Raw genomic sequence first — 18156 nt, forward strand, 5'->3', positions numbered from 1 at the left:
TCTGTATGTTTCTAGCTGTCCTGGAACTCACTGTGTAGACTAGGTTAGCCTAGAACTCACAGAGATCTGCCTGCCCCTGTCCTCCAAGTATTGCAATTAAAAGTGTATGTATGCCACAGTGCCCAGCCTCGCATATGCTTTCTTATCATAGGTGGCCTTTTACATCCCATGGATACACTCATAGTTTTTATTTGAAATAAGAATATTTTCTAATTCCAAATATTACTTCCAGTGGGGATACTGAGCCAGCCTTTTTCAGTGATTTTATTTGTTTTTGATTTTAGATAGGGTACGATGCAGCACAGGGAACTTGCAGAGATCTGTACCAGCCTGTCCTTGTCTTCAGTGCCATGATTCAGTGGAGTTTTTAAAGCTGTATCTTTCAGTCAATTTAGTTTCCACAACTCAGGATTTTTTTTGTATTGATATAATTTATTTTTATTTTTATTTTATTTTAATTAGGTATTTTCTTCATTTACGTTTCCAATGCTACCCCAAAAGTCCCCCATACCCAATTTTTTTGAGAAAATTATGTATGTGTTCTGTATTTACATCATTTCTGTCCCCCTCTCTTGTCTCTCTAACATCTCTTGTGTTCCCCTCGTTCAGATTCATGATTTTTCTCCTTTAATTGCTATTGTTTTACACACTATTGAGTTTGTTTACTGTTGTTTGTATGTTCACGTGGTTAGGGCTTACTGCTTGGGATTAGATAACCTATCAGGGACTTATCTTGGAGACAGCTTATTCTTTCTCTCTTAGATGCCGTTGACTGCCTGTAGCTTTTCATGTAGAGGTGGAGCTTGTGAAATGTTTCTCAGCAATGTTTTCGAGTTAACTGGTTGTTATTGTGCTGGTCTTGTTTGGGCAACCATATTGTTGAGATTTCACGGGTACAGTTTTGCTGTCTTATATAGAAGATACTATCTTGCAGCAGGCATCCTGGTCCTGTATTTTAGAATCTTTCTGCTCCTCCTTACTTGATTTCTGGGAACTAAGTAAAGGCGTTGTGTTGTAGATGTATCAGTTGAGGTTGGGCATTCCATTGACACTTTTGCTCTGTAATTTGACCAGTTGTGGATGTCTATAGTGGCTTCCATCTGTTGCAGACAAAAGCTTCTTTGATGAGGGGTGAAAGCTGCACTTACCTGTGAGTTTAAGGACAAGCATTTAGAATGCAGTTAGAAATGATGGTAACTTAGGAAAGTGGCAGTTATAGGTTCTCCACTAGAGTCCATGACTTACCCAGAAATGGGCCATTGGCTAGGTCTACAGTACCATGCATAAATTCCATGCTACTGAGCAGCCTTTAAGTTCATTTAGACAGCTGTTGGTTATCCCTGGTTGAATGTGTCATTGTTGTGGCATTGAAGATGCCTTTGTGGTCAAGAGTTATTGGGGCTCCTAGACTTTATAGGTGAAGAAGGTTGTTTATTGCTCTTCTCCTTCCCTCTTGGCAGCTTGCATAGTATCTTTTGATGCTATATTTAAGCTCTGGGAGGCAACTAAGGGCAATGGAAATCACCTGTATTGTTTGGGGGAGTCTCTTAGACCACCCTAAGCAATACCTTGAGGTGGGATTTTGACATCTGGCACTGGGGTTTTTGTTAGACTGTGGCTTGGGGAGACCATTGTCGTTATGTGTGATATAATTCCATTGAAAATTACGTGTGTGTGTGTGTGTGTGTGTGTGTGTGTGTGTGTGTATTTCTATGTGTATGTGTATTGTGCATATATTTTTGAATAAGCATGTGTTTCATTATGGTATTTTGAAACCTCCATAGTGTTATTTGACTCTCTTTCCTTTTTCTTTCTCTGTAGTACCTTCCCTTTCCCTCCCCAGTTAAAATCTACCGCCATTTTTCTCATTCCCCTTTTATGGTGCCTAAACTTTAATAAAATCTCTGTAATTGCAATTGTTTACTGATCACATTCATGGTTGTAAGATCTTTTATTTACTTTTAGTTATACACCAGTATGTCTTTTACTAGCGAATTTTCAATGATTTACATATACAAAGGTAGAACAAAGAATTTTCTTGGAACAAAAGGTGACATAAAGTTATGCACTGAGATGGTATACTGGAATGTATTTAGGACTCTAAACAACCCCATCTTCAATAAATAGCAGATATTTTATTTATTAACAGATCAATCTTATACCCTAAGGAAAGTGTTTTGCTATTGTCTTTTCTTACCTCTAATATGATGAGGCAAAATTATATTTAAAATCTACTGTGCTCCTTTATTTATAGTGAATGATTTCACAGTCAGGACTGTGATGATTATGGAGTCTGCAAAACAGTCTCTAATTAATAAGTTCTAGCATCTCAGAGCATCCTGACAACCAGTCATGGGCACCACCAGACTTCAGAGAGAAGTGGGGTTATACATCAAATAAGATGATGCTGTTCTCATGAAACATATAACATGTATAAATTACTTAAGCATCATCTTGATCATGTATTAGTTCTCTGTGGCAAAGCATTTTAAACATTTTCTTTTGTTTTTGGAATACATAGTGCACCCTGGCTAGCTCACCAGAACTGCTCTTGAGAAATGTCTACTTAGGTCTCTTGCCCATTTCAAAATCAGGATATTTAGACTCCTTTGCTAGTGAGATTTTGGATTTCTTTATATTGTCAGACCTTTAGCTTGCAAGTATTTTCTGCCATTCTATAGACTGTCTCTTTAAGTCTGATTATGCCCTTTGTTGTGCAAAAGGTACTGTAGATTTAATTGTATTCTTTCACCCTTTTAAAATACTTTATTTTAATGTTTTAAAAATCTCAGTTGATACACTCTAACTCAGTCACATTGGTGGTCTGTATATATTACTGGCAAAATAAAAGAAGGCATCCTTTGGCTAGAATTCTAATTCAAACTCAAGCATCTTATTAAAATGAGGACTAGTCTGTATCATTCTTGATATCATGGTTAAGAAAATATTATCTCTAATAATTATAAGTCAATAGCCTCAAGTCAAGTCTTTCCACTTTATCATAGTATCTTCATGGAAGAATAAAATTTCTTACGAAGGGAATATAATAGCATGCCTCTCCCAAACCAAGAAAACAAAATGCCCTCCCCCATACCATCAAACTGAAACCAAATAAAGCAGACACAAAATCTGTAGAGTTTAGTTATATGTTGATCTGAATATGAGGCTCTCGTGGAGTGGTAGAAATACCCACTGATAACTGATTTTCCCTCTTCCTGCAGGCAGAGGGCATTCAATTGTTAACCCTTCCTCTAGTAGCTAGGTTTCCATCCATCCATCCATCCATTAAAAAACGACAAGATAAAATAAAACAAAAACTATCACATCAAAGTTGGATAAGACAAATCGACAGAAGGAAAAGAGCCCAAGAGAAGGCGCAAGAATCAGAGACTCATTCAGACACCCAGGAATCCCATAGAAAACACTAAACTAGAAGCTATAATTGTGGAGTATATTCACCAGACATGACTGCTCAGACATGGGTTTAAAGTGATAGAAAGTCTTTATTATTTAGTATTATTATTTATTGTTCAGCATCTCAGTATAGTCCCGAGCCTTTCTCCAGGTGAGCTGTTAACCCACGCCCAGGGTTGACATACTTCAGCTAACAAGAACAAGTAGCCAGAAGCAGAATTATAAAAGCCAAAGAGCAAGGGTAGTCCATGTAGAGACTTTCCCCTAACTATGGACTTTGATAGATTAGGTCTTTGGTTTGGTTTTGGCAGGTGGTGCTGTCTACGTGCTGAGTTTTACAGCCTAAAGGGTACTTTGCTCATGGAGTCAGTTCTGCTAAGGTCTTGGGGTTGACTAAGGTCCCTCAAGTCCTTCCAGATCCTCACCCCTTCCCTTCCCACCTAACTTTAACATACACACACACACATACACACAAGAAAGAAAGAGAGAGCGAGAGACAGAGACAGAGAGACAGGTCAGAGAGAGAGAGAGAGACAGAGACAGACACTTGGTACAGACCCATGCAGGCCCTATGCATGCTGCTTCAGTCTCTGTGAGTTCGTATGAGCTAAAGCAACATGGGTTCATAAGGCAAAACCCATGTTGCTTTAGAGGGCCTTGTTTGTCTTCCATATCCCCTCTGACTCTTTTACTCTTCCCACCTCCTCATACGATATCCTACCTGCAAGATACTCTAAGGCAATGGTACCACAAAGCTTGTGAAAATAGACAACCAATCACTGATTTGACTTAAGCTTTACTCCAGAGATGGAACTCATACTAGACACTGTTTAGGTGACCAAAACCTGAGATTAGATAGTCCAGGGACCTAAAATAAAACCAAAAAAAAAAACCAAAAAACAAAAACAAAAAAAACTGGTCTCAAAATAAAAGAAAAAATAGTAATGAAATGACTCTTAGTGACATTCTGCTATGTTTATAGATCAGCGCCTTGCTCAGCCATCATCAGAGGAGCTTCCTCCTGCAGCAGATGGGAACAGATACAGAGACCCACAGCTACTATGCAGACGTTGAAAGACTTTGGAACACATCCTTAAATAAGCTGTCCCCATCAAATTCTTCCCACCAAAAGATTGTTTTTATTTGGGTTTCTGGTTACTTTATTTCCATACCTGAATAGTGGGTAATTTTTTAAAATTCTTTTTTGGTGGCATTTTATTTTTGTTTTAAATACGTATGTCAGGGTCAGGTTTCTTGGGACCTCTAGGAGGAACATGAACTCCCTAGCTCCTTGTCTTATGCCGGGCAATCTGCCACCATTTCCCTTGAGAGGCAGAAGTATGGTGTTGCCCGTTAAACTTCCCTGAGTGGAGACATCTTACTCTGGTGGCTTGTTTCTGTCCTTGAAATGTGTATATAAAATACATTTTCCTCTGTACTTAGGAATCAAGTTATGTGTGGGAAGGAAGGCTAAAATTTTGCCCTTTTCTTTGTTCTTGAATAGTTAAATTGTTTTTTTTTCTGTAGAAGAGTAAGTCAAAGGAAAATATTAGAGATTAAAAACTGTCTCTACCTTGTAAGACTGTTGAGAGAACTAAATGAACATGTGCATGGAAATTTGAGTGTAATTGTGTCTAGTTGCATTTGCTGCTCTTAGAGAGACCCTTAAGTATTGCCTTGTTACAAATAAGTTTGCTGTTCTTTTACGCAGTTGATACACTAAAGAAAATTGACATTCCGTCTGTCTTTATTGGTGAATCATCAGCTAATTCCCTGAAAGATGAATTCACATATGAAAAAGGGTAAGTATTGGATATCAAAAACACTATGTAACTTCAGACTGTCCCTTATTGTAGAATAGAATTATATAATTGTAGTTATGTTGACATTTGCTTATTTATTTAGAGACAAGGTCTCACTATGTTGCCCTGACTGCCCTGGAAAAGATTGTTTTATAATATGCTAATAGATTGTGCTAAATTATCTCTTCTTAATACAAGCTATTGTAAAAACTTGTTTTTACTTGATTTGTATTTTGTATTAAAGGCAAATTCGATTATGTATTAAAATTGTTTTCATGCTCCAGAGTGTTGCTAATGTTGGCATCAGTGCTGCTAAGAAGATAGACGTTCCATTTTGCAGTTTCTTTTTAAGATTCTGATGAGAGATTTTACTGTTTGCAATCACTGGCAGACTCTCCTATTTTTTTTGCATTTGCTGTTAAGAACTTATTTGCAAAAATGAAAGCTTATTTTATATGGTGATATTAATCTGTGATTGCCAAAACTATGGTTGACAATCTTTCTATTACACATATGAACAGCTTCACCTTTTCTTTCTAATTTTTCTCCTTCAAGTTGCTTTCTGTCTTCCAAATGCATTGTAAATACCTTTAATGCCACACTAACTAGTAGGGAGAGTGGGTATTTGCCTTATTCGTTAATGAGATAATTTGTTTCAAAATAGGTTTCTAGGTTGTAATCATTTTAAGAAAGTATCAGTCCTACTTTAATTTTTGATGCTACTGTCTAGTTATTTAGACACTGTTAAGAATAATAGCATATTGGGGGGACTGGAGAAATGGCTCAGAGATTAAGAGGGTATACTAATCTTGTCAAAGACATGAGTTCAATTCCCAGCATGCACATCAGTATCCAATAGTTGAGTTGATCACAGGTTGTTCCCTTAAGTGTATGGATAGAAGACACTGTTGTGTGGTACTAAAGGCTCTGTAATTGGCTGATGTGGGTTGTCAGGAGATATAAGTCAAGGTTCTGTGTGTCAACAGGGGTTGGGGAATTAAAACGTTGTTGTTTATGTAGACTTTGATGTTGGGTTTGAAATTAGCTGAAAACACACAAAGGGAGGATAAAGCTTATTTTCTCCATTCCATATTTCACTACCTCAAAGAGCAAATATTGGCTGCAAAGCCTTTGGAGTTTACAGTATTTAGACATGGTCATAGAAAGCAATGTGGTAAGAAATTGCTAAAAACTAAAAAAAATATTTAAATACCTCTTCCCACTCCTCAAAAATTGAGATTAACCTAGGGTGAATCTGTAGGTTCAGCTGTGGCGATAGAAAAATAGGAAGGAAGCAGTTCTCAACCATGAGTAATTGCTGTTACATGTTACCACCTCTACCACTAGCAGTTTGGTTAAGAAAGAACTGTATCTTGAATATCTATTGACATTGTAACTTAATTAAGTTTGTATTGCTGTGATAAAACACCATGACCAAAAGCAATTTGGGGAGGAAGTGGTTCATTTTGCTTACACTTCCAAATAACAGTCCTCCACTGAGAAAAGTCAAGGCAGGAACCTGGAAGCAGAGGTCCTGAAGGATCACTGTTCACTGGCTTGCTCCTAATGGCTTACTCAGCCAGGACAATCAGCTTAGGGGTGGCCCCACCCACAATGGGCTGAGCCCTCTCATATCAATCATTTGTTAATTAAATGCCCCACAGGCTTGCCTGTGGGCCAATCTTATAAAGACATTTTCTCAATTGTGGTTCTCTCTTCTCAGATAACTCTAACTTGTATGAAGTTAACAATAAACCAGCCAGGACAGTCTGTAATTCAAGATGCTTAAAATACTTAATTAATTTTAGACTATTTACAAGCCTCATAATACATCTTGACAATAGCTAAAATGATTTGGAACATGGTAGGCAAGCATACATAGGACTTGTAGAACTTTAAATTCAAACTCCAGACCATTAAATCAGTGTGGCTGGGAATGTCTGTAATGAATTCCAGTCTTGTTCTTATAAATAGCATTTTTATTCTAAAGTGTTAATTTTTATTTTATTGGAACTTCCTGATTTGCATTTTCGGCTTGTTTCTTCTTGCCTGGCAAGGTATTTCTGAGCAATCGAACACGTTAAATCACAGGAGATTGTTTGTTTTGTCATATGGGGAAAAATGTATCCACGTCATAGGCATGAAAAAAAGAAAAACCAGAATAGATGAAGTATAAGCTTCTACTGAAAGATATTAAACCGCTCTATTGGTTAAAGTGAGTTATGGAGCAGTCTGGCCTATACACCCAGCACTGTTAGATAGTATGTCTGTGGGGGTGTGGTTGTGACATACCAGCAGATCAGTGTCTCATGTAAGTGGTACCATTATTGTAGCGCAGAGGGTTTGTGGCCCAAACTGGAAAATTATTTTCGAGATGGTCTTTTGCTAAAAGAGATGATCAAATAGGTTGGTCAAAGCCTGATGCTGCTGCTTTTTTTTTTTAAACCAATGCTATTATCATTTAAATATTTTATTCAAAGCTACAAAAATGCATTTAAAATAATTGATCATCTTCTATTCTGCTGAAAAGTGATACTTGTATTCTAGCAATCCTAGTAAGTTTTGGAGGGTATTTACAATATTTGGGAGGAATCCCTGATACTGCTTATATCTGTTGCAGTTTAGTTGAATTACTTAGATGCAAATTTGACAAATGATAGCAGTAAAAACAGCTTGGGAGTAAAAATATTCATTTTTTCATTAGTACTGTGAAACCCTAAAGACTTTTAAGCAATTTTTTATTACAAAAAAATTATTACTTTACTTTAACTGACTATGTGGCATTATCACCTTAGGAAACAAATCACCTAGCCGTGAGCAGCAGGAGACCATGGCTAACCCTGACTGGTCTAGTACTCCAGTCCTCCCCGTGGAGAGAGCACTGCTCAGTCTTGCATACCTCTGCTTAGACTAAGGAGTTGTAAAGCAATCTTTGCATACCATGTAAAGTGTGGCCATTCATGAAATACAGTGAACTTAACTGAGCATCGTTTTCATCTATAGGATATAACCAACAGTATGGTTATATCTCAGAGGAGAAGAAATGTGTCCCATCTCCACAACATACATATTTCTGTAACTCTTTCAGCCAAACAGTGGAGAACATGAAAATGTAGAAAAAATTACTCTTTGGAATTCCTTGATGAGATTTTTTTTCATTCTGCATCTCATAGACAAATGTAGGGATCCAGGGGCTGTGTCTATTGTACCAGGTACAATGGGTGAAGTACATGGGGGGGGGGCAGTATAATTTGTGTCACTATTTACTCTAGAGCAGGGCTTGTCAACCTTTGGGTTGCACATACCAGATATTTTGGATATCAGCTATTTACATTATGATTTATAGCAAAATTACAGTTACAAAGTAACAATGAAATAGTTTCATGGTTGGGGTCTTTACAGTGCGAGGAGCTATATTAAAGGGCCACAGAATTAAGAAGGCTGAGAACCATTGCTCTAGAATAGCTGTAAAAAAAGATGTACTTATTTTTATTTTATATTCATAAGTGTTTGCCTACATACATGTATGTGCACCATGCACATGTCTGGTGCCCATGGAGGTTCTCTGTAGTTGGAGTTAGAGGTGACTGTGAGTCACCCAGTATAGATGCTAGAGATTGAACCCTGTTCCTCTGCAAGACCAGCAAGTGGTCTTAAGCATTGGGCTGTCCTCTCTCCAGCCTCAGACTGGAAGAGTTTTATGTTGATGGGAATAATGAATGAGGTCGAGGTTTTATTACATGCTACTAGAGGGGCTACTGTTTTTGTTGTTTGTTTGCTTTTACGGTTTATTATTTTTATTTTCTCTGTGTTCTTCATGTGTGTGTCTGGTGCCTGTAGAAGTCGTAAGAATGTATTGGATCCTTGTAACTGGCGTTATGGGTGGTTGTGAACCATCATTTCCGGACTGGGAATTAAAATCAGGTCCTCTGCAACAGCAGCAAGAACTCTTAACCACGGAACCATCTCTGAACCATCCCTATGATTGTTTTTGATGCTGATGTTACATGTAAAATACAACTTTTGCATAGTTCATTACATTCAGTATATAATACTCCTCCATGGGTTGTTCTGAACAATATGCAAAATAGACTTAAAAATGTAAAAAGCATTCCCTAAATTGGGTGTTCTCAACTTTCCTAATGCTGCCACCCTTTTAACTACAGTTTATCATGTGGTGACTCCCAACTATAAAGTTATTTTCATTGCTACTTCATAACTGTAATTTTGCTACTCTTATGAATCATATGTAAATGTATGTATTTTCAGGTGGTCTTGGGTGACCCTTGTGAAAAGGCCAGTCAACCCCTAAAGGGGTCACAACCCATAGGTTGTGAGCCACTGCCTTAAATTATGTAAATCATGTCTTAGAAAATGAGTGTGCAGAGTATATTTGAGTTTAATGGCCATGTCATTAATTTTTTGTTTTAATGTAACTTGATAATTATTATTAACTCTCAATTATTAATTTTTCTTCCCTCTAGGGGCCACATTATCTTAGTTCCAGAACTGAGTCTTCCTTTGGAGTACTATCTGATCCCCTTCCTCATCATAGTGGGCATCTGCCTCATCTTAATAGTCATTTTCATGGTAAGTCCGTTGACGTCTAATAATGATAAAAGTACTGTGGGTAGAGCTAAAAAAGTAAGTAAGAATATGTTGAATATGTGTTTTTATATAAAGTTCTAGAAAAGGCAAATATAATGTGGAAGAAAAATACACTGAAAGAACATTTATTGTGCATGGGAACTGGAGATGGGTAAAGAATTGCTGAAAAGGTAGGAGGGGCCTTTCCCAGCTGAGAACCCTTTTCTCTGTATCGAGCAAGCTGTAACACACTCGTGAATATGGCAGCCATGTCATGTCACTCATCTTCTTTCATCCAACTCCTCTGTTGTTTCCATCCTTGATAACACTCCCTAAACCTCAGAGGACATATCTAGATGTCCCTTTTAGGGCTAGACACTCAACAAGCCACGTGTTGTTAGAATTTTGAACATCCCTGCAAAATTGCCTCCCACTAAAAAAGAAGCTTCTTTGGCCAAAGCTGACAGGAGCACTAACCAGTGGCATCCGCACTAAGATTTAGAAAGTGATTTGATAGGCATAGCATGTCTCCTTAGCAAAACAAAAGCTCAGCTTCCCCACTAAGGTCTATGATATCCACAGCCACAAGAGTTTTCTTTCTTTGTATGCATGTGTGTGTGTGTATGTATGTATGTATGTATGTATGGTGTATATGTGTGGTACATGTATGTGAGTATGTGGATGCTTGCTCTCATATATGCAAATGTAGAGCCCAGAGGAAGATATTAAGTATCTTTATCTACTCTCTACCTTGCCTTGACACAGGGTCTTGCACTAAACTAAAGGCTCACTGTTTCAGATAGTCTAGATGGCCAGTGAGCTTTCAGAAGCTGCTTTTGTCTGTGTACTAATGCTGGGGTTACAGGCACATGCAGCCGTGTTTGCAGCTGACAGGTTCTCATGCTTGTACAGCAAACGCTCTGACCAGCTGAGCTATCTACTCAGTCCTTAGATACCAGCTTTACAGGTCTACAGTCCTAGACATGATTTTTCTCCTGTGGAATAGGCCCCAAATCCAGTGAGTAAGTATTAGGTTCCCCCATAGTAGTATCAGTCACAGCAGTGAGCACATGTTGCTTGCCTGCTCTGTATCATATGCAAGGTGTACTAAGTGTAGCTTTACGAGTAAACAGTTGATGACAACTCTCCCCAGGAGCCTGAATAACACCTCTATAAAGCAGGTAGGAAGCCTTCACCTCAGTTTTAGCTTAATTTCCTATGTAATATCTATGACCAAAGTGTATGGCCACGTCAGCAATGAGGTCATATTAACAATGTATCCATGATAGGCAACCAACAGCAGTGGAAATAGCCTGGATTACTTTGGAGACCTCAAGGATACCCAGCTAATGACTCAGAGGACAGTAGCTCATACTGGCTCTGGGATTTGTACATAATCCATCATATGGCTTCTGAGAGTGGCTTGTTTTCACTGTGGAGAGTACCTCCATTCAAACTTTAAAAGCATTTTAATGTTTTTATGCATGTATATATTGTTTGTTGAATTTACTTGCCTTTGTAACGCCTTCACTCCTTTCTCATGCCTCTCCCCCTGCATTGCTCCTTAGACCCCTTTATTTCAAGTCTTATGTATATGTGTATATTCATGATTTTGTATATCTATATAAGATCTAGGAACCAGAAGTGACATGTATTTGTCTGTGATTAGCTTACTTTATTTGATATAATTATGTGTAGCTACATAATTTTCTGAAAATGCTGTAACTTTTATTGGCTAAAAAAGGTGGTGTGTGTGTATGTTACATTTTTCTTATCCATTTCTCAGTTGTTAGCTACCTACATTGGTTTTATACTTCAGCTACTATAAATATTGCTGCATTTAACATTGACGTATGTGTTTCTCTATGACATGTATGACATGTCAACTTAAAGTCTTGAGTAAGTTCTCAGGACGACTATAGATGGATCGTGTGGAAGATAAGTGTTAGGCTCTCCTGGAAACCTCCATATTAATTTCCATAATGGCTAGATAGTTTACATTCCCACTAGCAGTGTGTAAGACCTGCCAGTGTTTGTGATTATTGGTTTTTTTAATGACTGACATTATGATTGTGGTAAGATGGAGTCCCAATATAGTTTTGACTTGAATTTCTCTGATGGTTTGTGAAGTTGAACATTTTAAAATGGTATTAGCCATTTGTATTTACTGCCTTGAGAACTGTCTTTTCATTTTTTTAACCTATTTATTGATTGGGTTGTTTGATTTCTTGTATAGTTTTTGAACTTTTAATAATCTAGGTATAAATTCTCTGTCATATGTACAGCTAGGGAAGATGTTTCAATCATTGTGTAGGCTAGGCTATTTTTTTTCCCCACAGAAGTAGCTGTTTACTGTATACAGCCTTTTGATTTCATGGGATTCTGTCAATTGTTGGCTTTATTTCTTGAGTGGCTTAAGTACCATTGAGAAATTCTTTGCCTTAGCTGGAATCTTGAAGTGTTTTGCCTCCTTCCCCCCATGTGTGTATTGTGTATGTGTGTAACTGTGTGCATGCATGTGGAGGCTAGAGGACAGTCTTGGATGTCTATTTTTTCTTTTCTTTTTTTTTCTTCTTTTTTTTTTTTTTGACTGAACATGATTTGGTAGTTTATAAGAGAGCACCGTGGAAGCCCTGAGGAATGCAGGGCTCTCCACTTGTTCAGGGGACCATGGTTGGGGATATATTTGACCCCACAGTCATCAGGAATGAGCCACTGGTATTAAACCTGTGGAAGCCTTACTTCTTTGAGATGTGGATCTTCTGATAACCAGGGAACTTGAGCCTCAATCACATGTTCCTTATTCTGCAGCTTGGTCCAAGTGATGGTAGCCACTGTGATCCTGGTCACTGTGACCTGTGGCTTCCTGAAGGTGCCACACATACCTGTCTGGACCCTGTCAGATCCAGCACTGGACAACATCCTGTTGGTTTGGATGACATGGCAAGGATGAGCCTCACTTGGATATGAAAGCCATCCTTGCCACATTCTTTCCCATGTATTTGTTGCTACTGATGCCAGCGACATCTGGTGCTTCAGAAGAGAGCTGTTCATATTCATTTGACATGATGTGGCCACAAAGTGGGAAGTCATCAACTTTTGCCTTCCTCCATCCCAAGTCAAAGATGTGCATCAGGGCCACCCCTGTGGCCCATGATGACCCTGGGATCATCAGAAGAAAAGCTTTTAGGTTTTTGTTGTTTTGTTTTGTTTTTTGAGGTTTTTTTTTCTTTTTGCTTATTTTTCTTTTGTTGTTGTTGTTTTGGGGGGTGAACTTGGGGGAGGATTTTACTAGCTTAGAATTCACCTGGTAGGCCATGTGAGCCCCACGACTCTATTGACCCTGGCTCCCCAGAACTGAGATTATGAGTGTGTGCCATCACAACCAGGTTAGTTTATGTGGGCTTTGGGGCTCACACTCAGGGGTTTGTGCTTGTACTTTATTGACTAAGCCAGCAGCTCTCAACCCGTGGATTACAACTCTTTTGGGGGTTGCATATCAGATATGTATATAATGATTCATAACAGTAGCAATGAAATAATTCTATGGTTGCAGGTCACTAAAACATGAGAAACTGTGTTAATAAGTTGCAGCACTAGGAAGGTTGAGAATTAAGCTATCTACCTAGCCCAACCTTTTCTTCAGAGTTTCAAGTTTTACATTTGGTCCACTTAAAGCTGATTTTTATGCAGAATGAAATAGGAGATCCGACTTCAGTCTCCTGTATGTGGATAGCCTATATATGTTGCACCATTTGTTAAAGAGGCATCTTTTCTCTAGTGTTGTTTTAAAAACATTTGTCAAAACTCATGTGGTAGAGTTGTGTGGGTGTATATTTGGGTCCTCTGCTCCACTCAGCTATTTGTCTGGTTTTCCACTGGTATCATGTTGTGTTTACTGCAGTAGCTTTGTAGTATAGCTTCAAATCAGGTATGATGGAAGTAAAATGTCTCCAGCATCATTTATTTTGCTCAGGATTTCTTTGGCTTTCATTTTGTGTTTCCATATGTAAATCTAAGTCTATGTTTTCTTTTTCTGTGAATAAGAATGGTCTTAGAATTTTGGTAAGATTGCATTGAGTCTATAGAGTACTTTAAGTGCTGCATGTTAATATTTTTGTGTGGTGTGCACACACATGCATCCCCTGAGCCTTTAGTTTTTACTTCCGCTCCTATCCTGTGCACTCAGGCTGGTTGTTGAGTGTATCCCAGCAGTCTGGGATATGGCCATGCCCAGCTATCTATCCTTACAATATTTCAGTGTACCATTTGCTCATCTGTGTCTTTGTGGCTTACATTCTCTCTTCTGGCTGCTCAAGTATACTATTGGTGCTTTCCACTGTGTGTTCTTTTTCTTTCTTGAAAATTTCAAATATTTCTATTTAGCTTCTTAAATGTAGATTTCTGACCCTGTTTATAGCATTATGATTTTTTATCCATATTTTTAACTTTCTGATTTTTCTTCTCTTGCTGATTTTCCCCTCCAGTTTCTGAAATGATTAATCTGCATGTTTATATTGTATTTAAGGTTACTAAACAATTATACTACTAAACTTTTAGAATTTTCTTTAAGCATTTAATTCAGGGGCTGAAAAATTAGGATATTTTAATGGACTCATGATGCCTCAATATTCTTTATGCATATTTTATAATTTGTATGTTTAGATATCTAGTTTTATTTAGCTATATTTTACTTGAATGCAACATCCCCATTACTAGTCAGCATAGAAAACAAACAGCATCAAACCTTATAGGATCTAGAAATATACTAAAATAGATTAGACCTCAGCCCACTTAATCACCTATGATCATAAAATAGTAATGGGAAGACTAATTCTGAATATGTTGTGAAGAATTGTTTTAGATAATTATAAAAATAATAAGTAAATGAAATGAAGAAAACAGAGAAAAGGAAAAATGAAGGAGAAACAAGATTAAAAAAATTTTTTTTCTGAGGAACTGCCAAACTGATTTCTAGAGTGGTTGTACCAGCTTGCAATCCCACCAGCAACGGAGGAGTGTTCCACTTTCTCCACATCCTTGCCAGCATCTGCTGTCACCTGAATTTTTGATCTTAGCCATTCTGACTGGTGTGAGGTGGAATCTAAGGGTTGTTTTGATTTGCATTTCCCTGATGATTAAGGATGTTGAACATTTTTTCAGGTACTTCTCATTCGGTATTCCTCAGTTGAGAATTCTTTGTTTAGCTCTGTACTCCATTTTTCAATAGGGTTATTTGGTTTTCTGGAGTCCAGCTTCTTGAGTTCTTTGTATATATTGGAAATTAGTCCCCTGTCAGATTTAGGATTGGTAAAGATCCTTTCCCAATCTGTTGGTGGCCTTTTTGTCTTATTGACAGTGTCTTTTGCCTTACGGAAGCTTTGCAATTTTATGATGTCCCATTTGTTGATTCTCGATCTTACAGCACAAGCCATTGGTGTTCTGTTCAGGAATTTTTCCCCTCTGCCCATATCTTCAAGGCTTTTCCCCACTTTCTCCTCTATAAGTTTCAGTGTCTCTGGTTTTATGTGGAGTTCCTTGATCCACTTAGACTTGAGCTTTGTACAAGGAGATAAGAATGGATCAATTTGCATTCTTCTACATGATAACTGCCAGTTGAGGCAGCAGCATTTGTTGAAAGTGCTGTCTCTTTAGATGGTTTTAGCTCAATTGCCAAAGATCAAGTGACCATAGGTGTGTGGGTTCATTTCTGGGTCTTCAATTCTATTCCATTGATCTACCTGTCTTGTCGAACTTCGTTCCTCCTTAGAATGGTGAACAAAATACCCATGAAAGGAGTTACAGAGACAAAGTTCAGAGCTGAGATGGAAGGAAGGACCATCCAGACACTTTCCTACCCAGGGGTCCATCCCATAAACAACCACCAAATCCAGACACTATTGCATATGCCAGCAAGATTTTTGCTGACAGGACCCTGATATAGCTATCTCTTATGAGGCTATGCCAGTGCCCCTCATCTATTGGCTGAAACACAGGGCCCCCAATGAAGGAGCTAGAGAAAGTACCCAAGGACCTGAAGGGGTCTGCAACCCTATAGGAGGAACAATATGAACTAACCAGTATCCCCAGAGCTCATGTTTCTAGCTGCATATGTAGCAGAGGATGGCCTAGTCAGCCATCAATGGGAGGAGAGGCCCTTGGTCTTGCAAAGATTATATGCCTCAGTAGAGGGGAATGCCAGGGCCAGGAAGCAGGAGTGGGTAGGTTGGGGAGCAGGGCAGGAGGAAGGTATAGGGGACTTTCGGAGAGGAAACTAGGAAAGGGGATAGCATTTGAAATGTAAATGAATTATCTAATTTTTTAAAAAAGGAAAAAACAATTGGAAAATAACATAATACAAGGGAGTTGAAAAAAGCATGACATCACATACAACTCAAGATCGTAGATTACACAATCAAGACAGAGTTGGAAACCAAAGTTAGATAAAAGAAATCGAATATAAACGCTTGGGTGGGCATGACGGTGCAGGGAGTAAGGGTTGTTACAACCCCTGGCAATCTGAGCTTGATCCCTGGAACCCACATGGTGAGAGGAGAACCAACTCTTGCATGTGTGGCTTCCACGTGAGCACTGTAGCATGAGTGTGGAAAAAAAAAAGCACACACTAAACAAAACATAACAGATACATGTGAGTTAAAAAAAAAGGTAAAATGGTATTAAAATTATAGCACGGGGGGGGGGGGGTAGAGGGGGAATCATGGTGGGAAAGGCAAGACAGAAAAGAAAAACATCTAACAGTGAAAAGGCATGCAACTAGGAGAATGTATGAATGGGAATATTATTTTAAAAAATCAAAATTTGCTGCTAAAACTGATGTGGAAAGGGAAAAAAGTAAAAATAAAAGCAGGCTAGAGCAATGGCGTGGTCGGCATAGTGCATACGGACAAGCACAATGACCAGGCTTCGTCTCCAGCATAGGCAGCCGAAGCTCCCTGCACTGGGGTAGATGAAGATGACGTCATCTCTGTGACCCATCTGGCCGTGTGCATGAGCTCCAGTTTCACTGTGAGACTCTGGACTCAAACAAACAAACAAACAAACAAACAAACAAAAAACCCAAACCAAACTAAGAACCAAACGACCACAAGAAACAAAGGCCCCAAACAATAAGGTTGATATTGTTTTCTCCGGCTTCCACATACATTCATACACATGTACCTCGACTCACATGTGTATACACACACACACACACACACACACACACACACACACACACACACACAGAGAGAGAGAGAGAGAGAGAGAGAGAGAGAGAGAGAGAGAGTGAGAGAGAGAGAGAGAGAGAGAGAGAGCAAATAAAAATAGGGAGCATAGCGGGCCAGTGGGGAATGGAATACTGGACTCCTTCCTAGTTATATATGCATGTTGTGTTTGTTGTTAGGTGCCATTTGTAGCATGTACTTCTACTATCCAACTTTAATGTTCCTGGGTGGGCCGTGCTATCAGCCACCTGCCCAGGTTCTCTAGGATTCGTGGATGAAACACACACACACACACACACACACGTTCTTTCTTTCTTTCTTTCTTTCTTTTTTTAATGGTTTTTTAAGACAGGGTTTCTCTGTATAGCCCTGGCTGTCCTAGAACCCACTCTGTAGACCAGGCTGGCCTCGAATTTAGAAATTCACCTGCCTCTGCCTCCCAAGTGCTGGGATTAAAGGCGTGTGCCACCACTCCCAGCACACTAGTTCATTTTTTTTTTAAGTTTGAAACTTGTTGAGATTTACTTTTGGTACAATGAATGATATGTTTTTTTAAATTTTTATTTTTATTTTTTTATTAGGTATTTTCCTCATTTACATTTTCAATGCTATCCCAAAGGTCCCCCATACCCACCCCCCCCATCCCCTACCCACCCACTCCCCCTTTTTGGCCCTGGGGTTCCCCTGTACTGGGGCATCTAAAGTTGGCAAGTCCAATAGGCCTCTCTTTGCAGTGATGGCCAACTAGGCCATCTTTTGATGCATATGCAGCTAGAGACAAGAGCTCCAGGGTACTGGTTAGTTCATATTGTTGTTCCACCTATAGGGTTGCAGTTCCCTTTAGCTCCTTGGGTAATATCTTTAGCTCCTGCATTGGGGGCCATGTGATCCATCCAATAGCTGACTGTGATCATCCACTTCTGTGTTTGCTAGGCCCCGGCATAGTCTCACACTGTCCGCCTGGCCCGAGAGGCACTAGTTCATTTTTAACCTGCCTTACTGGCTCAATAGCTAGGCTCTTCTAATCCTCCCATGGCTAACATGCCCATACTTTTAATCCTAACTCAGCACTTCTAAATCTTCCTCAGCTTAGTTGCTGGTTACCGTATGTGAAGCCCATTGGTCTTGCT

At 38.8% G+C, this 18156-nt stretch overlaps 1 protein-coding gene and 1 pseudogene across 8 annotated transcripts in view; one reads left to right on the forward strand and one right to left on the reverse strand.

Annotated features, from left to right (window-relative positions):
• Rnf13 (ring finger protein 13) overlaps positions 1–18156 on the forward strand; it is a 99382-nt gene that overhangs the window by 61278 nt on the left and 19948 nt on the right. For 7 of the 8 annotated variants that reach the window (XM_030252608.1, XM_006501458.4, NM_001357080.1 and 4 more), the window contains 2 exons: positions 5126–5216; positions 9701–9806. In XM_030252608.1, the coding sequence (XP_030108468.1) occupies positions 5126–5216; positions 9701–9806 (197 nt within the window). Of the gene's footprint in view, positions 1–4396; positions 5217–9700; positions 9807–18156 lie in introns of all 8 variants that reach the window. The other variant, NR_130743.2, reaches the window with a different exon arrangement.
• Gm17951 (predicted gene, 17951) lies at positions 12441–12948 on the reverse strand (annotated as a pseudogene).

The sequence above is a fragment of the Mus musculus genome, chromosome 3 (assembly GCF_000001635.26).
Source record: "Mus musculus strain C57BL/6J chromosome 3, GRCm38.p6 C57BL/6J".
NCBI lineage: Eukaryota > Metazoa > Chordata > Mammalia > Rodentia > Muridae > Mus > Mus musculus.